The sequence below is a fragment of the Aspergillus fijiensis genome, assembly GCF_003184825.1.
Source record: "Aspergillus fijiensis CBS 313.89 unplaced genomic scaffold BO72scaffold_74, whole genome shotgun sequence".
Taxonomy (NCBI): Eukaryota; Fungi; Ascomycota; class Eurotiomycetes; order Eurotiales; family Aspergillaceae; genus Aspergillus; species Aspergillus fijiensis.
In genome coordinates this window covers 111,011-132,740 of record NW_024469050.1, presented here as the reverse complement: position 1 = coordinate 132,740, position 21,730 = coordinate 111,011, and the positions used below count along the sequence as shown (strand labels likewise).

General features: G+C 52.8%; 10 protein-coding genes and 1 non-coding gene across 11 annotated transcripts; 5 read left to right on the top strand and 6 right to left on the bottom strand.

The window, feature by feature from the left end:
- Nucleotides 1-819: 819 nt before the first annotated feature.
- On the top strand, nucleotides 820-3,198 carry BO72DRAFT_349662 (threonine/serine exporter family protein; the record flags this gene model as incomplete). The annotated part of the gene is made up of 1 exon (XM_040940685.1): nucleotides 820-3,198. A coding segment is annotated over one exon (2,379 nt), but the record flags the coding sequence as incomplete, so codon positions are not given.
- A 1,604-nt stretch (nucleotides 3,199-4,802) lies between these two features.
- pex20 lies at nucleotides 4,803-6,218 on the bottom strand. The gene is made up of 2 exons (XM_040940216.1): nucleotides 5,907-6,218; nucleotides 4,803-5,848 (listed from the first exon to the last, which is right to left on the bottom strand). Exons 1-2 carry the CDS (start codon nucleotides 6,018-6,020, stop codon nucleotides 4,970-4,972), a joined length of 993 nt encoding a protein of 330 aa, XP_040796559.1. The 5' UTR covers nucleotides 6,021-6,218; the 3' UTR covers nucleotides 4,803-4,969.
- A 1,019-nt stretch (nucleotides 6,219-7,237) lies between these two features.
- Nucleotides 7,238-8,798, bottom strand: BO72DRAFT_272275 (F-box domain protein). Its single transcript, XM_040940215.1, has 2 exons — nucleotides 8,038-8,798; nucleotides 7,238-7,979 (listed from the first exon to the last, which is right to left on the bottom strand). The coding sequence occupies exons 1-2, from the start codon at nucleotides 8,656-8,658 to the stop codon at nucleotides 7,464-7,466; spliced, it is 1,137 nt and encodes a 378-aa protein (XP_040796558.1). The 5' UTR covers nucleotides 8,659-8,798; the 3' UTR covers nucleotides 7,238-7,463.
- On the bottom strand, nucleotides 8,773-9,656 carry BO72DRAFT_272270 (uncharacterized protein). Its single transcript, XM_040940214.1, has 3 exons — nucleotides 9,343-9,656; nucleotides 8,992-9,276; nucleotides 8,773-8,925 (listed from the first exon to the last, which is right to left on the bottom strand). Exons 1-3 carry the CDS (start codon nucleotides 9,445-9,447, stop codon nucleotides 8,860-8,862), a joined length of 456 nt encoding a protein of 151 aa, XP_040796557.1. The 5' UTR covers nucleotides 9,448-9,656; the 3' UTR covers nucleotides 8,773-8,859.
- A 713-nt stretch (nucleotides 9,657-10,369) lies between these two features.
- On the bottom strand, nucleotides 10,370-11,149 carry BO72DRAFT_272257 (uncharacterized protein). The gene has a single exon (XM_040940213.1). It carries the CDS (start codon nucleotides 11,105-11,107, stop codon nucleotides 10,607-10,609), a length of 501 nt encoding a protein of 166 aa, XP_040796556.1. The 5' UTR covers nucleotides 11,108-11,149; the 3' UTR covers nucleotides 10,370-10,606.
- Nucleotides 11,150-13,460: 2,311 nt separating this feature from the next.
- wetA (developmental regulatory protein WetA) lies at nucleotides 13,461-15,596 on the top strand. Its single transcript, XM_040945766.1, has one exon. It carries the CDS (start codon nucleotides 13,785-13,787, stop codon nucleotides 15,459-15,461), a length of 1,677 nt encoding a protein of 558 aa, XP_040796555.1. The 5' UTR covers nucleotides 13,461-13,784; the 3' UTR covers nucleotides 15,462-15,596.
- A 154-nt stretch (nucleotides 15,597-15,750) lies between these two features.
- On the top strand, nucleotides 15,751-16,143 carry BO72DRAFT_500931 (uncharacterized protein; the record flags this gene model as incomplete). Its single annotated transcript, XM_040948933.1, has 2 exons — nucleotides 15,751-15,831; nucleotides 15,901-16,143. The coding sequence occupies 2 exons, from the start codon at nucleotides 15,751-15,753 to the stop codon at nucleotides 16,141-16,143; spliced, it is 324 nt and encodes a 107-aa protein (XP_040796554.1).
- A 1,313-nt stretch (nucleotides 16,144-17,456) lies between these two features.
- BO72DRAFT_452614 (putative isochorismatase family hydrolase) lies at nucleotides 17,457-18,296 on the top strand. The gene has a single exon (XM_040945765.1). It carries the CDS (start codon nucleotides 17,569-17,571, stop codon nucleotides 18,163-18,165), a length of 597 nt encoding a protein of 198 aa, XP_040796553.1. The 5' UTR covers nucleotides 17,457-17,568; the 3' UTR covers nucleotides 18,166-18,296.
- Nucleotide 18,297: 1 nt separating this feature from the next.
- Nucleotides 18,298-19,694, bottom strand: BO72DRAFT_520786 (uncharacterized protein; the record flags this gene model as incomplete). Its single annotated transcript, XM_040949728.1, has 4 exons — nucleotides 18,298-18,600; nucleotides 18,656-19,093; nucleotides 19,154-19,463; nucleotides 19,534-19,694. Coding segments are annotated over 4 exons (1,212 nt in total), but the record flags the coding sequence as incomplete, so codon positions are not given.
- Nucleotides 19,695-20,109: 415 nt separating this feature from the next.
- On the bottom strand, nucleotides 20,110-21,048 carry BO72DRAFT_489723 (SDR family oxidoreductase; the record flags this gene model as incomplete). The annotated part of the gene is made up of 2 exons (XM_040948108.1): nucleotides 20,110-20,498; nucleotides 20,571-21,048. The coding sequence occupies 2 exons, from the start codon at nucleotides 21,046-21,048 to the stop codon at nucleotides 20,110-20,112; spliced, it is 867 nt and encodes a 288-aa protein (XP_040796551.1).
- Nucleotides 21,049-21,458: 410 nt separating this feature from the next.
- BO72DRAFT_t285 lies at nucleotides 21,459-21,539 on the top strand. Its single transcript has one exon. It is a non-coding gene; the product is annotated as a tRNA-Ser (tRNA).
- The last annotated feature ends 191 nt before the right edge of the window (nucleotides 21,540-21,730 follow it).

The window sequence follows — 21,730 nt, the reverse complement described above, 5'->3', positions numbered from 1 at the left end:
CTACGGCTCCGGTGCCTGTCTTGGTTCCTATTCACTCATAGTCTTCGGCTGGGATCCACCGCGGCCATTTTCTCCCCCCCCCCTCCAAGGCACGCTTTCGTTGCCAATCACTTTATCAATATTTCCCGGATGAAGTCATGAGCGGAGAGGGAGGGTAAGACATTCACAGACTGTCTGTCAGTCGATATCCCACCGCTATCTCCCCACGATTGTCGCTCTCTAAACAGTCGATCAGCTTTAAAAAGCTTTCCAAACCAACTTCGCTTTGCCTGACCGGACTCTAGACCATCGAGGATTCCAGACTTATTTTTGGTTACGCCATCCACGCCGTTGTTTTCTTTGGGTTCCTCGCGCACTCCACCCACTGGTCCGCCGGTTCCACGCTTCAAAAGCTTTTTTGCCTTTTTCCCTTTTTTCTCCGGCTACCCCCTTGTCCTTCTCCAGTTTTTCTATCCTCTTGACGTTTTTCGTTCCGTTTGTGCCTGGTGGCTGTTCTTGTGTCTCGCGGATCTGCATCTTCCCTCTTCCCTCTCTGTTCATATCTTCCCTCCCGTACATACTTTACTTCATACTGCACATACCCGATAGAGATCCCGGTCCTTGCAGCAGGCTGCTTGGACTACTCAAATGTCCGAACCACACCGGGAAGGTGCCTCCTATGAGCTGCTAGATCGCGAGAACAGCTTCGAGGGTCACGATGCGGTAGCTCACAATCCCAGCCCCCAGACCACCCCCAATTCTCCTACCTTCCCTGAAGAGGTGACCTCTGCACCACCTCCCAGCGACACTCCGCACGAGACGTCAACGACGAGGCCGACTCGAGTCCGATTCCGCTCAGTGAGCAATCATGGCGAGAGTGCACCGCAGCGGCCGCCTATGCCCCGAGCAGACTCCGATTATTCCGTCCGCTCGCTTCAATCCGTCCATTCTATGATGCCCACATCAGAATCCGCCGATCTTACCGAGTACTTCCCCGGCGATGGAGAGCCTGGACCCGAGATCGAAGCAGGCGTCGAGCAATCGGCACACCGACGCGCCTCCCCACCTACCGACGGCGACACTCCCAAGTCTTCCATCGAGAAGGAGGAGCAGCCCGCGCATCCGATGTCCGCTCGAGACCGCTGGAAGCACGCCAGCAAACTGCTTCGTCAGAAGACCGTCAACCTGGGTGAACGCTTGGGTAGACCCTCGGACGACGACGGTGGTGACCTCGGCGCCGCCATGCTACCCGATGATTTGGAGAGAGGACTTGGACCAGCACCGCCGCGCCGTGGAGGAGAGGAAAAGGATCCGTTTGATATTCACAACCGCGATCGCGACGAAACACCGCCGCCACCCAGCGCAGAGGCCCATAGACTGGTGCGCAGCATGACCCAGCATCACTTGCGCAACCGCAAACCTAAGTCTGCTTACGCACGCTCCGGAACCAGCACGCCCGATGAATCAAGTCGACCGGACTCCTGGTATGGGGGTGCCACCCCGCCCCGCCCTGGTGCGGGCGGCGGTGGTATTCTCTCGCAGTTGCTGAAGCTCCATGCCGCGCAGGCGAAAGATAACATGTCCGTCACGGACTCGTCCGACAACGAATCGGTGGCCTCGTCGGGGACCGCTACCCCGCGCCGGGACTTTTCGTCAGGGACGGCGACTCCCAAGAAGGAGAAGCTGAAATGGTACAAGAAATCGAATCATCACTCCACCGCCTCGCTGGTGTCCGCATCGATGAACCTCAGTCGGGCGAGTCTGCCGGCGTCTGCCGATACGCTGGTGATGCTGCCGCAACCACCGAAGAAGGGGAAGAAGAAGTCGCGCAAAACTCGGCTGGAGGACGAAATCCGCGTCACCGTGCATATCGCCGAAATCCTGGCCCGGCAGCGTTACATCATGCAGCTGTGCCGGGCGCTAATGCGGTACGGCGCCCCCACCCACCGTCTCGAGGAGTACATGCAAATGACGGCCCGAGTCCTGGAAGTCGAAGGTCAGTTCTTGTATCTGCCGGGATGTATGATCATGTCCTTCGACGATCCGACCACCCGCACCGCCGAGGTCAAGTTGGTCCGAGTCGTGCAGGGGGTGGACCTGGGCCGGTTGGCGGAAACGCACAACGTGTACAAGAATGTCGTCCATGATCTTATTGGCGTGGAGGAGGCGATTCAGGAATTGGATTTCATTATGAAGCGACCTCCCCGGTTCAACAAGTGGATTCTCGTGCTGGCCTACGGGTTGGCCAGCTGTGCGGTCGGTCCATTCGCCTTCGAAGCACGCCCGATCGACATGCCCATCATCTTCTTCCTGGGCAGCCTCGTCGGACTCATGCAGCACGTCCTGGCCCCGCGCTCCGTTCTGTACTCCAACGTGTTCGAGGTCACCGCCGCCATCCTGACCTCCTTCCTTGCCCGCGCCTTCGGGTCCATTCACCGCGGCAAGAATGCCGACGGCTCTCTGAATTACATCTTCTGCTTCTCCGCGCTGGCGCAGTCTTCCATCGCTCTCATCCTCCCGGGATTTATGGTTCTCTGCAGTAGTTTGGAACTGCAGTCCCACCAGATGATCGCCGGCTCCATTCGCATGGTCTACTCGATCATCTACTCGCTGTTCCTCGGCTACGGTATCACGGTCGGGACGACTATTTACGGTTTGATCGACGGTGCGGCCAGCTCGACGACCACGTGCCCGAACCAGGATGTCTACGGCAGCAAGTACACGCAGCACTTCGTCTTCGTCCCGATCTACGTCATCTTCCTCGCCATCATCAACCAGGGCAAATGGAAGCAGGTGCCGGTCATGATCGTCATCGCCACCTGCGGCTACGTGACCAACTACTTCAGCACGCTTAAACTCGGCTCAAGCTCGGAGGTCGCCAACACCGTCGGCGCCTTCACGATCGGTCTGCTGGGCAACCTGTACAGTCGCCTGTGGCACGGCCACGCCGCCACGGCCATCCTGCCCGGTATCTTCGTGCTGGTGCCCTCTGGCCTCGCCTCCTCAGGTTCCTTGCTGTCGGGTATCGAATACGCCGACGAGGTGCGCGAAAACCTGAAGAACGGGACCAGCGCCAGCAGCACGACCTCGGACGCCAGTATCTCCAGCCTTGGTTTCGGTATGATCCAGGTGGCCATCGGTATTACGGTGGGATTGTTTGTGTCTGCCTTGATCGTGTATCCCTTCGGCAAGCGTCGGAGTGGATTGTTCAGTTTCTAAAAAATCGCACCTTGCGTGCCTCTCTATACCCCCTCTTTGTCCTGTTTCCTTCTCCGTCAGTCTCCAGTATTGTTTCTTGTCCCGTACAAAGTCTGATCAATCCCCCTCATCATTCTTGTATTTATGTGGCCCCTTCTTCTCTGATTTGTTGATGTTATTCATGTTTGCATGTTTGCATGTGTTTATGAAGTGCATTTAAGCAGGCTTTGCATTTTCCTCCCCTCTTGCCTTGTTGTTGATCTCTTTTCTCTTCTCGATTCTAGATGGTTTGCTTTAATTTTCGGGGTGATATTCTAATGTTGCTGTGTCACGAGGATCTTCGGCCAGAAGGGGAGAAAGAGCAATTTACTGGTTTAGATTGTTCCAGATATTTTCTTTTTTCTAGATTTATATGTTGGCATCTAGAGCTATACCTATTCTTTCGTTTTGAAACTATACATTATTCGATTTTTTGTTTATATCATGTTTGATTGGGATCTTTTCCTGGGATCTGATATTATCTTTGGGACTTCTCACCTGAAGAATCGTAAATGTAAAAGTAAACGAAACGTAATGGTGCGTTATGATCACGGCCATAGCGAGCGGTCGCGACCGTCTCCTTACCGCGTGGTTCTTGATCTTGGAGGCCGCGTTGCAGCGGGAGAGCTGAAATAAGCTTGATCATTGCGATCCAGAGGCCTCGCCTATTTTCACTAGTGTGTAAGCTGTTCACCTACGTGGCGATGGGGTTTATCTTAAAAAAGGAAGAATCAAGGCTTGGAGCGTTCCTTCAGCACCACCAATTAGCTGTAGATATATTCCGGCCTGCACTCTGTATACGATAAGGGGAGAATCTATTTGCTAGTACCCAGTTCTCGAAACGGCCTGTGTGCCGAGGAAAAAGTGTCCAAATGGAAAGTTATTAAGGCCAGGCGAGGAAGAAAGACGATTTGATACACCCCGAAAGAGGAAATAGCTCAATGAGTCTAAATGTGCTGATATGCAATTAGATGCGTTGATTCCAGTGATAACCACAATGCTTTCCGATAGAACACACGGTCCAAATGTTGGGGACCTCACCAGGCCCCAACTCTCCCTACTCCCGTGCACACCTCTTTGAAAGTCGGATGGGAAAGGGAGTCGGATAGTGAAGCTCGTAGGTCCGGAGCAGTGCGCGGCCGACTGCTCAAGCCCAGCGGTCGCCGTGGTTCCAGGTGTCCGAGAGCAGGCCGGCGTCGCCCAATGAGCCCTCCACCGCGACACTCTCCGTCACGGGAGCAGGTTGGCTGGATAGATTCGACGCGCCTTGAGACGGGGTATCTATTGCAACAGAAACACGAAAGACTTGTCAGCATCCTGAACAATGTTCAGTATCACCCCATCCCCAAAGTCAAAGAGCTTACCAGTAGATCCGGCCGCCGGCCCACTGCCACGGCCACTGCCACCGCCAGCTGCCATCTCCGCTCGCCGCTGGCCTTCAGGATAATACCTCCCACCGGGATGGAGAGTCTGCGAAGTCTGAAAAGTGTGGGAAACCGCGAATCAGAAAAGAGAAGTTTTCGAACAACACGGAAATGATGTTTGTGTGTGTGTGTGTGTGTGGCCTTGTTTGCAATCATACCGGCGAGGGGGCAGTATTCCATAATCTGTATACTGTACATTGCTGCCGGCCCATCTGATAATCTTTTTTTTTGGTGTGTGTTGCTTGCTCTTCGCGCCCATCCCTCGTGTTCCCCTCCCCAAAAATGTAATTCTTTGGCCCCACCCGACATGATAAATACAAGAACAGAATTCACGAACTGGTACTACTGACTTCTTGAAATTCTTCCCCCTTGATCTCCACCTCGCGATCCCGGATGCGCCGCATCAGCGCCAGGAAGTTACTCTCCCGGAACTTCTGGCTGGTGTCGTGCTTGAGACTGTCGACGAGCTGGCCGGCCGTGCGCGCGAGCGCGTCGGCGTCGTGGGCTTGCGCTTGGGGGTCGGTGCTCTTCTCTGTGGGCGGGATGGTGTCGGAGCCGATCTTGATTTGCTCGATCGGGGCCTGTTCTTCGGTTGTGAGGTCGGCGGCGGTGTCTTGTTGAGGCGTGGTGGTTGTTTCTTCTGCGGCGACGGTCTCGGTCGCCGTCTCTTGGGATGCTATCGCTGCGCTGGCTTGCGCGAAGGCGGCCTCGAAGGCGGATTCGTCGAAGGTTGCGGTTGGTGGTGCTGCTGTTGTTGTTGTTGGTGCTGCTGAGGATAGTTGGGGAGCGGGTGTCGCGTGCCGGGGGTGGAATCTCAGGAGGTGCATTCTTCTGTCCCCGCGCCTGAATGAGGATTCGAAGTCTTCGGTGTGAGCGAGTGGGCGATCTTGTTGCATCGTGGGCTGTTGTTGATGTTGGTGCTGAAGAAATTCATTGTGCCAGCCCTGTTGGGAGGCGGAGGGGAGCGGCGCATGCGATACGTTAAGTTGCTGATGGTGTACTGCCGATGGGCCCGCGATGTTCAGTCTTTGAAAGTCGGTCGCCCAATTCGGCGATTCTGCGGGACCGGCGAGGGGGAATTGAGGCGCGGGGGCGGCGAAATGAGCCGGATGTTGGAGATCGCGAAGTGGTGCAGGCGCGAGATTGGACTCGAAAGCAGCGAACTCGGGGTCAAGGACGCCTGTGCTGGGATTGTGATTTCGGAACCCCTGACAACGACGACGTTAGTAAAGTGAGCCTGGCTCGGAGGGGCAAAAGGCTCCATACCTGAGAGGGTGCCTGCCGTGAAGTCAACCTATCCTGCTGAAGGGTCCGATCGGTCGAGGCATGTTTCTGAAAGTTCTGAAGCGCGTTCGAGGGTCCACAGAGAGCGTCACTCATGATGTCGACCGAGGTTGTGCCTGCTTGGGCACTGGGAGAAGCCAGATAAGGCGCGTTTGAATCTGGAGTGGTTGAATTGGCTAGACGACGAGGAATGACTTTTGAAAAGAATATAAGAACCAGCTGGATCTATGCAGTGAAGCTCTCCTTCTGTGTCAAGTGTCTGACCTCAATGTTGCAAGAACAGCGCACAAGCTTCATGGCAGACAGGCGAGTCCGGAGTAGAAAAGAGATAAGATGGCGGGCGTGGACGGTGGGGTAAGGTTCATCATGGATGCCGAGGCCCCCCTCTCACGTGCCATCCGCTTATGTCATTCGCTCAGTTCTCGGTCGCCAGGATTGTCTTGCTAAATCCGGTATAGCGTTCCTTTTCCTATCGGTTCCAGCTTGTCTCGGCTAAATAAGGTATGAGCACCAAGTTACCAGTAGGTATCTATCTTCGATTTTGTTTGAGAGACTGGAGGCTGAATCAGTCTCGAATCTAAAGGGTATATTGTTAGTGAGACCGACGATGGCACGTGCAGTGCCACTGTTAGGCTACCTGGAGTTGAAAGTAATAATCACGTGGCCTTCTCCACCTCCAGTGCATTCACCGAGGCAAATGACTTATGCTGCTGAATCAGCAAGTGCAAGTGTATAAGCTGAATAGTGTTGATCCTTGCCTTTCGAGTGTCAAACCTCCGATTTCAATTGCGATCAACATGGAGAAGCGGATAGGCGGTGAGGCGCTCGCCGCTTGGATTCAGCCGGGAGTCCAACAAAGCGCAAAGATTCCTTCCTGAGTCACTCCGGAGTCGCCACTCCGCCGCCGAAGACTCTGATGGCAACTGATGGCAAACAGTACGCTGCTACATGGCTCGGTGGATTTGCTTGTACGCGATCTTACACTTGCTAGGAAGGCGGCTCCATTTACTTGATCAATTTGCTTTTTTCTTTTTTTTACGAAGGAGAAGGCTCTTTGAAGGTGCGGATCACTGGACAAAATATTCCAAGTGATAGTCAAATGGTATATTCTATAATTCGTGACGTTCGTGCCCAAAAAAAATGCAAAATGTCTAGCATGCATGCAGAAGAATCCAACCAAATGTCGATATATGCAGTCGTCTATGAGTGAGATTATAATGTGTGGTGTCGGTGCCCGACGGCACGTCTTCCCGGTCGCGTTTGGCTGTACTCCAGCGGTGGCTAAAGGCGTTGAGTCTGAGTGGAAAACCGGCTCGTCGGTTGTGGGGGTGAGATTAGGTTGCAAATCTTCTCAGATTGCCGCCAAAAGCTCATCGAGCGGTATGCGCGACTTCAAAGAATGATCATGCTGCAGGAGGTGCTGCAGGACACGCTGGTGGCGCACTGCAGCAGCATGCGAGTCCGATGAGTTGTTGTCGCAGAGGGTCGAGGTATGTGCATAATGTTGTACTGAGCACCTTGCCCAATTGTAGGCATATTTCAGCCACTGGCACATGCGATGGGGACGGCAGGGGCTTGAGCCAAGCCCTTGTGGTACCGATCTGCAAGCTCCTCGCACACGGCCCAGATACGTCGACGGTTTGCGACCCCAATGAGGTTCGCATCGTCCATTCCGTACCGCGCGGTGGTCATTTTGTCCAGCCAAAGATACAGCTGCTTGTAGTTGACCTCGTCATTCAGCTTTTGTCCTTTGCTGGCCTGCAGCTCCCAGAACCAAGGCATGTCCCACTGCATGAATTTTTTCCAGAAAAGATTGTCTTGAGTAACGAGGTGAACGCTCAAAGAGGCCCGAGCAAGAGATTTCAAGTCGTCGCCAGGGAGGAACATGCAAATCTGATGTACGAGCTCGACTGGGAGTTTGCCGAACGGACTGGCGGGGCATCGTTCACGAAGGTCAATGTCAGCAGAGGCGATTTTAAGCTTGCTGTTCGATTCCATGTTTGTGTGAATATATGCAGGGAGTGCGGGGGTGTCCGTCGGGTGGGTTGCGCAGTACTATGGAGAAGACAATTAGTGGGATAATTGGAATACGAAGACTAGAAAATTCTCTTACCTCTACGCCTGGGATACACTCCCAATAGCGCCCTTGAGCGCGCTGAATATCCTCTCCATAGCTCAAATCCAACGCGGAGCTCTTCATGTTGCAAAGAGGACTCATGACATTGTAGAGAACGTCCAGGTTGACCTTCTTGGTGTCCGTGGAGCCGGTAAGGGCGTGAGTGAGAATTTCGAAGCAGCACCAGTGGAAGGGAAGGACGGGGCCAGGCGCCTCGTCCGAGCCTTGGCCATAGCACGAGTAGACTTTCTGGCTGGATCGGCTCGAGTTGGAGCCAGTCTTTACAACCAGCTCCCCAACATCTGCGTAATATCCTTCATCCGAGAGAAATGCCTTGGCCGAGCCCGCAGTAGCGTTCTGGTTCATACCGAGACAGTGTGCTTTGTAGAGCCAAGAGATGTTCTCCCACGCAACAATGCGGGGGTCGTAACTGCGAACAGGATTCGCGTCTTCTTCGCTATCGCGTGGCAGCTGAGCGAGATTTTCCCCAGCCTGGAGGGCCCGACAGCGCTTCTCGATCCATCGGCGGCGGCGTTCCAGCGCCTCCTCCGACGGGGGTTCAATGTGCATGCCACAGAACCCAACACCACAAATGGCACAGTAGCAGTCGAAGGCCATGGTGATGCGAATTGTATGGGTGTGTGAAAAGGAGAGAAACAACAATGCAAAGAGATGGAGGGTCAATTCATGGGAGCGAGTGGAGGAGGCGAGCTGGTACTTATAAGAAAGGATGGAACTACCGATTGATTATCGAGACGGGGCCCACCACGGGCTCGGAAGGGGCCAAACACAGGCCGCAATCAGGGGCAGAACCGCCGTTTAGCGACCCCATTCGGCAGCTCCAGAAATCTCTGCGCCGACGATCAGACGACCTAAAAATACTAACTGTGATAAATTCAATCCGTCGACACCGATACTGTCAATCAGCAATGTGGTTGGTAAACTGCTTACTCCATCCAAGTCGCTATTGCCGCTGCCTCTGGGGGCAACGGTGAGTTGGCAAAAAGGATGGGACGCGAATTGCAGTAGGTAGCTGCAGGCCATTGCTCCACCGGGCACGGGTGGGGGGGAGAGAGAGAGAGAGAGAGAACAGTCAGTCAGACAGGCATACTGAGATAGGCGATGTTTCCACCAGCTTCTCAGTGATGATTCCCGGGACTTCCTAATCTTTCTCGGGAGTGCAAAAATAGGCATGGATATATTGACAGATATGAAATCCGGAGAGGTCACGCAGGCCTGTTAGCGGCAATTAGTGAGCTTAGTCTGCCGCCACGCATCCGGACTTTACTGGAGACGGCTAACCTTAAATTGTGCACTGAGGAGTCCGAAAAGGCGGTGATGGGAGACTGCCAGCCAGTTGCCCGCAGTGCCCGCCGGAGGAATGGGAGCTGCTGCACCTGGCACCATGGGGGTTGTGTGCTGTGTGCTGTGTGCTGCTAAAAGATGGAAACAATGCTCATTGCTGGAGCCATTGATGAACACCCCCCTGATGGCGATCCATAAGCAGTATGCGAGAGAACCATGGCATGATTGATGCGTTGTTGGCTGATCCGATCAGGAACTGAAGGAGTGAGTGGATGATGAGGAAGGAAGGGAGAGCCACCTCGAAATTTCCTCTTTCGGGCCGAGTGGGTCAGGCACTTTTGGAGACCCCGTGACCTTTCAAGTTGCCACCCCGCATCAACTTTCCTCCTGGGCCGGGCCAGACCCGTCCAGAAGCCTTTCTCCCTCCTTCCACTCTTCCACTCTTCCACTTTTCCACATTTTTCCACCTCGGCAACTCAGCTCAGCTGTCACACTTGCCAGCCAGATAACACCCAGCCCTGACAGGGCAGGGGCACACTGCAGCGGCAACGTGGAGGACCACCGGAATTTTCCCCAGTCGTACGATATAGTCTGATTCCTGACACCACATCTCATACATCCCTGCTACCTATATACGTACCTTCCCGATTATCCCATGACAGATTCTCGTATCGTCGAAACTCGTAGCAAGGATTGGCGCAGCCACATTCTGGACGACTGTCATCCAGAGGAGGTAATTGGGGTTGGTGCGGGGAGGATCGGTTCCAGCCATGGAATAACCTCACCATCTTGTCCACCGATGACGCAATGAGATAGATAGAAGCTTGCAGAATCCATTCACATTTGATACCAAGGTATAGGGTAAAGCCATGGGGATTCTATTTGCACCTTCAAGGACTGCTTCCATTGGAACATGACAGCATGACGTGGTGCTAAGTGATACGCATCTCGTTCGAGAACCATCTACTTCTTAGATAAGAGAAACCTCAAACCGGCTGCGACAACATTGAACCATCTCTAAAGCAAGGCACCACCATGCACGAGCGCCATTGCAGTTAGTGGAACTTTTCTCATGGATCACAAATACCTCGATGATATCTCCCGGATGGACTGGCAACTGGGCCTCGGGGAGTGACGAATCCCAGGAACCCACCCGCTTGCCCGGGAACAGAGTTGAGGAAGAATTGAGATCTCCTTCTCCAAACAAAAGAGAACAGGCGGGTTACTCTCTGTCAGAGGCTTAGAACGAAACTTTTCTAGACTATAAAGACCACGCACAAACCATCCTCTCTTGTCTAAGTGTGCAGTTCATCAAACATGTTCCGAGTGATTCCCTTCTATGATATCCGCCCCAGACGCAACAAGCAAGATGACCAACTCCACCATGTATACCAATTTGCTCAATGGAGGCCCTCGTCCTCCACATGGATACTTCTTCACTTTCAAGATATGTGAAGCGGGCGATCCGGAGGCTACGGACTGGGAATTCTATGAGGAGAAACTGGAGCTCAAATTCTTCAATGAGCGGCTCGCTCGCCCGGAGGCGGGCCCGTTCTTTGGCTGTATACTGTCGGGCAGTTATGCTCAGTTTTATACGGAAGTAGCCTGTGATGAGTATAGTCAGTTCCACGTTATTTGTAAGTGCGAGCTCGAAGGCAAGCTCACACTTCACGTAGTCAAAGATAGATGGCTGATCGACTTGTGGGGACAGTTTGTGGTGGAGCCCGTGCTGGCACGTACAGGCTTCGATCGAGTCATTCATGAGATCTGCGCCACCAGATAGAGGATTCCTTATATCGCGTAACCAACACAGCTTAACTATAAATATATAAAAACAGCCCTGGTACCTGAACCAAAAATGTCTCTGTCGATAGACAAGATTAATGCCCTGTATATGTTTTCCATGCATTGTTGAAATGTCGAATCTAATCGTTTTGATCGTTTTTCTTCTCTGATGAGCCATGGCAGGATCCTCTGCGGCATGGGGCTCCTATTGTACTGCCCGGCATGACTTTTGTTATCTACTCCTCTCGCCGCACGCCAGAGCTTCATGACCCTGGGGTTGAGGGTTTATCCGATTGAGTCCCTGCATAGCGAACGGTAGCGCTAATGGCGACTAGAGTAGTTAGATTGAGAGTAAGTACGCTATTCTAATATTTTTGTAACCATTTTCAATGAGCTTGTGTTCAACGATGCTGTGCAAAGCTTGAGCAGGGAGATGCAATGTCCTGGTTACAGAAAACGATGAGATCTTTGTCAAGATTTGTGACGATGATCGAATCTAGAAGGGCCTTCTCGGTTCAGGTATCAGTGATGAGCGGCTGCGTAGTGTGCGTGTCAATCCCGTTTTTTTTTTTTTTTTTTTGACTTATAACAATCCCCGTATCATGGACAAGCATGAAGTCTCGGAAAAGAGACTACGATGTAGAGGCCATACCATAAAAGAGCATTGGTCCTCTGGAGTCGCCCCTCCATAAGACCTTTGTGCGAGTGATCAGTATTAGTGGCACAACTCGAGTATGCATCCATGCTCGTCTTTGTCAACTTGCCATGCTAGAACTGAGGACACCTGGACCTTGGAATGGGTACAATAGAGCTCACGGTGGGTAAGCATCGAAATAAATGCCTGACCGCGTGACACTAGGTGTCATCTGTGCCTGCCTCGAAGCTGGGGTCCATCCCGAGTTCAGGGTTTCATCGATTGTGGAGTAGGCGACGGAAGACGGAACAGAGACCTGCCGTGGGGAAAGTGAGTGAAGTGACCGGGCAAACAGTGGTACCCGCGCTATGGGGCATTGGGGCCGCTATTGTAAGTCCCCTAGCGCATGAGAAGGGAAAGAGTCAACCGTAAATTGGATGGTACGGAGCGGATGGTACGGAGGCATGGAAAGAGATTTGACAACAGACAAAGAGAAAACATTGCCCCCACGGATGTTTGAATGAACTTCCTCAGCTTATGAGGGCTGAAGATCTCCTTCACCTGACGAATCATTTTGGTTTAGCCAAGATGGAGAATAAAGAAACTGTCGTGGCGCTACATTTAGAGTTCGATTCCATGTTCGATTATTGCATGCTCAATCCCGTTCGTCGCGTGGCTCACGTTGCGTTTCGAAGCATGACGTTCTAAAACCAAGCGTATTCAAATGGATCTCTTCAATCCAAAATTGAATCTCTGATCTACGGTAGGATTGTCTATGGGTGGAGGAGGCTGCACCACAGGGAGCTCAGGGCACGTGACTCAGATGCATTGAGGATTAAATTAGAAACCTCACGTCAGTACTCATCTCTACTTAGGCCTGAGGCCATCATGGCTCTAGATTGTCAATTACCATAAGCAGCTGAAAGTTTGTGTGGTTCATGCATTGTTGCTGGGGGCTCGCATTCTTCCCAGCCGCAACATGCCAGTGCCCGAAACCTTCCTGGCTCTTTGGCATCTACGAATGACGGATGAGCAAAGCATGGTGCAAGCTTGCAGTCAAGACGAGGTGTTAGCGTAATATGATTCTGACACAGTTGAGGAGCTACTCTATAGGGAAGGAGAATCCCCATGACGCTTAGACTGGATGTATTTTTTCCGTCACTTGGTCATCTCTAGGTACTGTACTTAGCTGGCTGTCCACACACCCCTTAAGCCATTCAGTGTCCATTATGTCACCCATCATTTGAGCCCACTTACTTGGAACCAATACAAACTTCTACCAAACAATAGAAAGCGGATTTGTCACCCTCGCACTGGGACCTATGATTGCGCAGCTGATCTACGTGGAAGCTGTTTCTGGTATAGTCAGGGTAGCATTCCAGCGGGTGGCCATTGGGGAACCCGAGCCCTGGCACTAAATGGAGAGGCCTCCAGCCACCAGGGTCTCTGGGCACAATGATTGGCAGTGACAGGAGGTGCGCAAGCCGTGGGTCTGTTTGTCCAGTCAATCATGGTGGGTGGGCCAGAGTGAGGTGCAGTCCATCCTGTGCCCATTTGCTGAGGCCACATTCCTCACCCATCTTTAGATCTCGAGGAATGTATGCAGAAACCCAGAGGCTGGAGGCCATCGCGACAATTCAAATAGGAGCATTGCTCTGTTGTTTGATAGCTTTGTTTTCTTTGCATCCTGTGCACTGTTTTCTTTGATTGTCAGTTTGTCAAACCGTGCCTACAGCTCAAACATTCTACCAAACATCCAGCTTCACTCACTTCGACTTTTTTTGCCAAACCCTACCTACCAAACCCAACCAAACACCACATACATACATACCAGCCATTCTGAACAGCTTATCGGCACCTTATCCGGGGCTTTCCTTCTTGCTCCAGACTCTTCCCTCCCGCTGAGCTTAATTGTCAGTCAAAATCTAATCGTTCCAGCGGGTTTATTGGGTCCATCTGGCAGCTTCCCTGACCTCGATTTCCGCAAACGGAAGGGGTTTCTCCGACTTGACTCGACACAATGTTCGCCCAACCTTTGGATCACACTTTCAATGATTTATTCAACCAGTACGTCAATGTGGACACCTCTTGTGTCGATGGCAACAAAGACGTTTCATTCCCCGGCGATCTTGACCAACTATTTCAACTGGATTCATTGTCAAGCGACTGTGGCGACCTCTCACCTACCATCCCCACATCCAAGCAACAGCATCCATCCGTGCAGTCGTGGAGCCGGGACTTCTGGTGTCTGGCACAGGACACCGATGTATCTGCAGGCCAAGGCCATCATTTCTCTTTAGAGGACACCATCCACCCCTCGGCAGTCTCAGATCTCAGCATCACTCTTGAAGCTCCCTCAGTCGCCTATACCGCAGACACCCGCACGTCCCCGTCCACTCCTCCGGCTACGCCCAATCGCAAAGTTAAGAGTGCGCTTGTCACTCCCAAGTCGATCCGCCGTCATCGTGATTCCAATGACCGTCGCGCTTTACTACGCAAGCAAAGCTTTTCGCCCAGCTTAACGCGCTCATCTCAAATCCAACGAAGCAGGATGGCCTACCCCGAAGCATGGGCACAGCGATTCCAGGATTTCGCCTTCCGTAGCTCCGAAGCTCAGTTACCTTTGTCACCACCACCATCCGACATCCTCGTTCAACAAGAAAACATGGCTGCCGATCAGGTCGGTATGCCTATGGCGCGCTCAGCAGAAGTGCTGCCTCGGGAACCAGAAATGTCTACCCACTATGAGCCCAGCATGTTCACTCAATCTCCTGCCATCACAATGCCTTCCCCATCGGCTGGCGCATTGGCAAGACAACAACAACGTTTCCTGAGTCAATCGAACAGCTCCACGCTGAGCACATCAAGCCCGCCTTCCGCCGACCACATCTTCTCTTCCCCGCTGTCGTCCGACCCTCAATCAATGTCCTCGTGGCAATCCGACTCTCTTGCCTCTAGCTTGCCGTACACCCCCGAATTGCAGACCCACGATTCTCAGACGTGGTGGTCACCGATGACGTCCCGGACCGCCCCGCGGCAACCCTCCTACCAACAACTTATCGCTTCGCCTTGCCCTCAGCGGCCGACTCAAAGCTCTACAAATCAACAAGACATGCTACAGGGAGGTCTCATGATCCAGTTGGATCCCTCCTCATTCGACCTCTCTCAACCACAAAGTCACTCATACCCGCCATCTGGCATGCAATCCACTGCCAGCGGCGAACAAAGCCGCTCATACAGTCACGGCTCCTCTAGCATCCAGCAGTCCGTGGAATCGTCGTCCTTCACCACACCGCAACTACAAAGTACCTCACGCTCCCCATCGTTGTCCCCGGGAAGCGGATCGCCTCCGACAGGCAGACCGATTGTACAATGTCAAGGAGGCATCAAAACCCCTCGCCGTCATAGCAACGGCCGCAAACTATCAGGCAATTCCATGAGCGCTCCCAAACCAGCTACGAAAGTCACCAGCTCGGGCAGTCCCCGCGGCAAGGCCGTCACCGTCTCCTTCGTGAACTTCACTGCCAACGACAGCAAGAAGATTCTTACCGGTGTGGCTCCCAGCGGCAGCTCGAAGACGAAGGCGCGACGAGAACAAGAAGCCCGCGACCGACGGCGCAAGTTGAGTGAGGCCGCGCTGAATGCCGTGCGCAATGCTGGGGGCGACGTTGAAGCTCTAGAAGCTATCCTATGCTGATAATCTTTGAACCTTCTCTCTATGCTTTTTAATCATTATTATACCTTTGTTGCGAATTTCTTTTTGCGTGGTTCAGGGCATCGGTCGTTCTTGGAGTTTGGGATTCTACATTTCACCGGTTGGAATCTAAAAAAGCGTTAGATCCACGGCGTTTGGGTTACAACAATTAGAATTAATGTATCATTAGTGGGGCTCAGATCCTTCAGAATAATTCAACCATCTAAACTACTTAATCACTTTCCAACTTCAAATCTTCCTCTTGTTGTGTGTATCCCTGTATCGAGCATCTATGGAAGCTTTACGAGTGTCAATCCGTCTCTTCATCAGACGTCAGCAAGCACCAGGGAACGTCAAGAGGCCAGTGACATGGGTAAGCATTTGTCACGACATCTCCGCCTTCTCCGGAGTCTGGGTATGTACCTCCACTGGGGGCATTTAGTGGTTGCCAGTCAGATTGCTGGCCGAGGGTACCAGTAATGGATCCAGTGACACCCGCTGGGCTGGGGCCACCACGGCGCCCACCGACCGGGTCCTGCCGGGAGTGGGTTTTTGGGCGATCATCCTCAACACTGCGTCCCAGGGTATGCTGTTGCTCACAGTTTTACTCAAGTTGGATGACGTCCCTTGCCCCGGGGTCCCCGGGGTTATCCCCGCCGTCATGCCAATGAGTCTTGTACTTTGAAAGATCTCTCCTCGGGACCACCCAGACCTGCCCCCACAGCTTCCAATATGTGCTTTTTACGGTGATGCGCATCGCAAAACACGAGAATTTCGGATCGACCTTCTAAATTCCGCAGTCACCTAGAAGTCAAGTTCTAAATGGCAATTGTCTGGTTCCCAAACGATGTCCATGTACCACAGAAGAAACACCTAGTCCAAGACCCCCCGTCCGGGGAGGAGAGAAGATCCCCCTCTCTCGTTCACGCCCCTAAGAGAAACACGAGCTGCAGTATCTTGGACTCCAAATCGGTCCAGATTTTCGGGTTCTCTGGTTCGCTTGTCTCGAGCGGGGGAACACTTCCGCTGTGGTGAAGTTCGGGTGGTGACGGCATGGGGGAACCGTAGACCATGCCCCGGGGGTCTGGTGGGTTGAAAATTGGAGGGGAAGGGGGAGGGGTCAATGTGTCACTTTGGAACTGCACTGGAGAACAGAATACCTCTGGGAGATTGGGCAAGATTGGATTGCTTGCGTTTGTGTAGGGTAAAATGGGGATGTTGGGCCTTTTGACCAGCTCGTATAGTTGCAAATGACGGGACATGGATGACCTACGCACTGTGCAGAAAGGATTGTGTGCGGATGCTTCGGGAAAGCGCCGTCGAGTGGGTAAGCAGATGGATTCCGATCTGAGCTGGATAGTGGCGAAGAGAATGAGGACTTCAAGAGCGAATTTTGCGGAAAGGTATGAGCAATTCTGGAGGAGACTTGTTTCTCTCAGACAATGGAAGAGACCACCAGTTCTTGAACAGAAAGAGTACAAGGGAGTAAGTAATCTAAAGCTACTGTCCTGATCGATGGGTCTCCTGGGATTAGGGCTTAGTGCTGCCGGGTATGAGATCCGTGGGTTTCCGCAGTCGTCCATCCTGTAAGTTACTGCACAGTCTATGCTCTTCTAAACAATACTGTGCCGCAAACAAGGGGTTGAGTTGGAAGGGTGTTAATCAGAGGGAAAGAACATTTGAAAGGAGAATAGAGTCAATTGTACCCCACAATCTGATAATCATGTCTGTAGCTTGATAGCTACTAGTATCTCATCCCACCGGCTGACCCAACACACACAGCATTCTTTACTGTCCATCCCACCGGATAACTCTTCCATCCCACCGCTGCTGACTTTTTGATGACGTGATCGAGAACAACCCCTGACAAATGAGAGGATGGGGTGAGTGTCAAGTCACCTCGGCTTTTCCCCTCCGGGCCCCGGCCCCAAGCCAGCCCCGCCAAGATGCGAGCCCCTCTTGTTTACAGGACTGTACAATAAATATCTCCTCACCCCTCCACCACATCGCAACAATCGTAGCACTGTATCCAGCTCTTCTCCATCAATCTTCATCACCTTAAGTCATTCACCACTCATACATCTTCTCAACCCAAACCCAAGCAACAAAAATGTCCCCCCTCTCCTTCCGCGAACACATCAACCTCCCGCCCTCAACCGCCACCCTCCACGACTCCACCCTCATCATCATCGACGCGCAGAACGAATACGCCATCGGCAAGCTGCAAGTGCACAACGTGGCCCAATCCCGCGCCGCCATCGCCGACCTCCTCGCCCGGTACCGCGCCGCCGGCGCCCAGCAGAACATCGTCCACGTTTTGCACCGCACGCCCGCGGGCGCCCCGCTCTTCACGCCGGACACCCCGCTCGCCGAGGAATTCGAGGAGCTGCAACCCCGCCCCGGCGAGAAGGTCATCTTCAAGCATTTCCCCAGCTGCTTTGCGCAGACGAAGTTGCACGAGCACCTGGCGGGGCTGGGGGCGGTGGGCAAAAAGATCGTGCTCGTCGGGTATATGGCGCATGTTTGTGTGTCGACGACGGCCCGCGCGGGCCATGAGCTCGGGTATGAGGTGTTGGTTGTGAAGGAGGCGGTGGGCGATCGGGCGATTCCTGGTGTCGAGGCGGACACGCTGGTGGATGTCGCGCTGTATGAGATTGGGGACGTTTTTGGGACGGTCCTCGCTTCAGGGAAGGAGATTGGGGAGTGAGAGAGGTTTATTTCTTTGGTAAGGGGTTGGATGGTGGGATGTGCGGGGTCGAGGATGGGTCTCGTTTATTGAGTTATGTGGAAGTGACATGAGGTATATAGTTTGGGTTTAAATTGGAGAATTGCTTTATGCTCAGCACAGAGCGTAGACAGGCGGATCGCAGCCGGTGGCTAGCTCGTAGCAAGGTGCTGCCAACCCTAAAAGCTGAGATTGATGCTGCACCTGACCATCTAATATCCTGTCTGCTACGGACAGTGTGCATTGCCCTGAGTCGTCCATCACTTCACTGGGATCCAGAAGTCTAGCATGACTCGTGTGCCTCTCATACGGTGGAGGCGGACACGTACCGTACTCCAGAACCTTTTCGCAAATGCTCCCATCCGGCCCTATAACCCGAGGAGTCATGTAGATGGAAAACGGGATACTGATCGCAATCTACTACCATTGTCAACCTCTTTGCTCTCGTTCTCACCAGAGGAGACAAACATACCGTATCGAACAACCGCCCGTTCCGATCCCGAAACTCCGCGCGGACCTCGAAAGCATGGTCGATCGTGACCATCTTCGTCCGCACGCTCTGCGAGCACAGGCTCACGCTCCGCGGCAGCGCCACTCGCGAGCTCACAGCCCACTCCGTGCCGGTGCAACTGACGGATCCACTTCCCCCAACGGGTGACTGTGTTTCTTTGAACAGGGAGTGGGTCCTCGAAGCGCTGACGGACAGGATATTCAGCGCTGCTTGTGCGGCGGTCGCATTCAGACGGATGTGGTGGCTTTCGATCACCTCTAATGTTAGGGCTGAGAGGTCGACGTCCTTGGATGGCGCCTGGAATCCCATGTCCACGGAGAAGATGGACCCGAAGGGGATGGTCGGGCTGGGGATCGAGATGCAGTATTCGATATTCTGAGCTGATTCGCCTCCAATCGTCTGTATAGGGCTCTTTTAGCCTAGTGAGACTTGCATATGGAAAGGGAGATGGGGCGTTACCAGTGGAGATTCCGCGGACAGCGGACATAGCTCCACTTCAGGGAGCTTGTAGATACTCAGGACTTGCGACACGACAATATCTCTCCATACTCGGCGCTCAACGATGGCTTCGATCTGATATGTATGGTAGTTGTGATCGGGGCCGACGGATGTCTCAAAGAGATCGCTCGGGATCGGAATGTCAAATAAAAATTCATATTTCCCCGCTGGGATTTGGAAGGAGCTGTGTGTTTTGGACGAGACGAGCCCTTGTTCTTCCTTGTAGGTGATGAGTTCTCGGTCTTCGGTGATCATTTCATTGTTTCGTTTTCTTCACAAGCAAACGAGGTTAGAAAACAAAAACAGCGGCTAGAGTTGAGGTTGGGAGAAAAATGTTTTACATTTTTAACCGACCGACAAGTCTGACTTTGATGGTTTTGGCCCATATGGCTTCAGGCAGGGAAAGGAAGAATTTCCCTGTCGCGGAGGGCATGCTTCCAGTAAAGTGACTTGTTGGAAGGAAGATGCATGACTTATCCAGTCTACTCGAAGGTGCTGTTAGGGCAGTACTCGATGGACTGACGCGGTGCGACCGACATACCTAAGGTCATAACGTGCTTTCTGCGTGCGAAGCATTATTGGATTTGAACGAAGAGTCTATTAACTGAATTATCAGAGTGATACTTTCTCAGTCAGCATGGAGAATTTCTTGTTCTGAAGCCCACTGGGTTGGTTTCATTTGTTTTTCTTATACTGTCTGCTGGTGAGCGGACTTGCCTAATTGGGGTCGGAGCCCCGAATTTCACTCATGCAATGATTCCGCCTTGCTTTGAAAGTAATATGAGAAATAACCTGACAGCTTTAATATCTCTTTGGATATAACCTCTACACAAGGCATTACTATCATCATGACACATGGATGTGGATTACATCCCACTGCTGGAATTCCGTTACTCCCACACCAAGCGCTTGACCATCTACTCTCCATCAACGCCAACACTATTGGTCACCGAGCCGAAGATCTCCAAAGCATGACCGAGATAATCTTGGACACCTCGCACCCGAGGAGTCATATCACTACCTAGAGGCAGAAGCTTCTCATTCTGATGGCTTTCCCCAACCCCCTCACCGACAATAACCTCATACAAAGCCTGCATGGCCTTGTCCTTGTCACCGTTCGGTTTGAGCTTCCCGTCTACCAGTATTCTCTGGATATGTTCCACCACCGTTCCCTTATAATTCTCCGGCAGGGGCAACTTTTCCAGAACCACCGAGTTCGGCATATTCGTGTTGAAAGTCCCGAGCACCACCGTCAAGGTGCGGATATTGAACGGAGCGACCTCCTTAGCCAGGATCTTGGTAAGTGCTGACCAGAAACCACATTTAGCAAATGCACCTCGACGAAGCAGCATCCTCCTCGCAAAGTTATAGTACATACCATCCAGTCCCGCCTTTGCGCCCGCGTACACCCCCATGGTGGGGGTGCCGTCCAGCGAGGCCCCGCTGCTCATGTTGACGATCACGCCCGACTTGCGCCGACGCATATGGGGCAGCACGGCCCGGATGAGACGCAAGGGGCCGAAGTACATGGTCTCCATCTGTGCTCGCACCTCCCCCTCGGCGAAGATCTCGACCGGGGCGTAAATGCAGTAGCCGGCGTTGTTGACCAGAATGTCGATGTGGTCCCCGCTGTGTTCGAGCTCGGTGATGACGTCGCCGCTTGTGCGACTGTCCACGTCCAGCTGGACCCATTTCCCGCCTGCAGACTCGATCTCAGTAACGAGGTCGGGGATTCGCGAGGGATTGCGGGAGGTCGCGATGACTCGATGTCCGCCGGCTTGGGCGGCGCGGGCCAGCGAGAGGCCGAAGCCGGAGGAGCAGCCGGTTATGAGCCAGGTGAGTCTGGTGGTTGTCATGATGAATGTGAGGATGGTGATGTTGATGATGAATGACAAGAATCAGAATATCAGCAGATCTTTCTGCCTTTTGAATATCACGCTCCGGGGATAGCGCTGCAATGAGGCCGTGGGAATAGTTACAGTACTCACTAAGTCCGCGGACTTGTCGTACCTAACCCCGGATAACTCCCTGCTTGCTGCAGTCTACTCGATGGGTGTCCACGCATTTTGTCAGTCGTATGACACGCATGAGGTTAATGAGTTGGCCTTACTGGCACATCTTATTGAGGCTATTTGGCGGCTCGAGTCGGAGTATTTCCCCAAGATTTACATGATTGTCTGTTCACTCGGCTGATATTCTCAAAATCCCTTTGCGTTGCTTAATTGCTTGATACTTATGTACAATCATGACAACAATATCAACAATGGACACTTTGACCGAGTGGTTAAGGTGCTGGCCTGCTAAGCCAGTGGGTTCGCCCGCGTGAGTTCGAATCTCACAGGTGTCGCATAATCTTTTTTCTTTTTTTTTTCCGCTTCCGAGCCCACGTATACTCAACCCTATCTTCCCTAGCCTGGGTCCTTCGCTGGATCGCCCATTTTGCACTAGATAAATCTCATCTACGAGTCTGCGTCAAATCATCAAAGGTGTGAAGCTGGAGTTAGTGGTCGAAGTTAAACAAGCGGCCGACTTATAATA

Coding starts and splice junctions, on each gene's coding strand:
- BO72DRAFT_272270 (XM_040940214.1), bottom strand. CDS start 9,447: ATGGTGCCAGGTGCAGCAGCTCCCATTCCTCCGGCGGGCACTGCGGGC. Junction 9,277..9,342: donor TCCTCAGTGCACAATTTAAG/GTTAGCCGTCTC, acceptor TGCCGCTAACAG/GCCTGCGTGACCTCTCCGGA. Junction 8,926..8,991: donor GCAATAGCGACTTGGATGGA/GTAAGCAGTTTA, acceptor AATTTATCACAG/TTAGTATTTTTAGGTCGTCT.
- pex20 (XM_040940216.1), bottom strand. CDS start 6,020: ATGAGTGACGCTCTCTGTGGACCCTCGAACGCGCTTCAGAACTTTCAG. Junction 5,849..5,906: donor CACGGCAGGCACCCTCTCAG/GTATGGAGCCTT, acceptor CGTCGTTGTCAG/GGGTTCCGAAATCACAATCC.
- BO72DRAFT_272257 (XM_040940213.1), bottom strand. CDS start 11,107: ATGAATGACTCGATCGAAGCCTGTACGTGCCAGCACGGGCTCCACCAC.
- wetA (XM_040945766.1), top strand. CDS start 13,785: ATGTTCGCCCAACCTTTGGATCACACTTTCAATGATTTATTCAACCAG.
- BO72DRAFT_452614 (XM_040945765.1), top strand. CDS start 17,569: ATGTCCCCCCTCTCCTTCCGCGAACACATCAACCTCCCGCCCTCAACC.
- BO72DRAFT_272275 (XM_040940215.1), bottom strand. CDS start 8,658: ATGGCCTTCGACTGCTACTGTGCCATTTGTGGTGTTGGGTTCTGTGGC. Junction 7,980..8,037: donor AGTGTATCCCAGGCGTAGAG/GTAAGAGAATTT, acceptor TCTTCTCCATAG/TACTGCGCAACCCACCCGAC.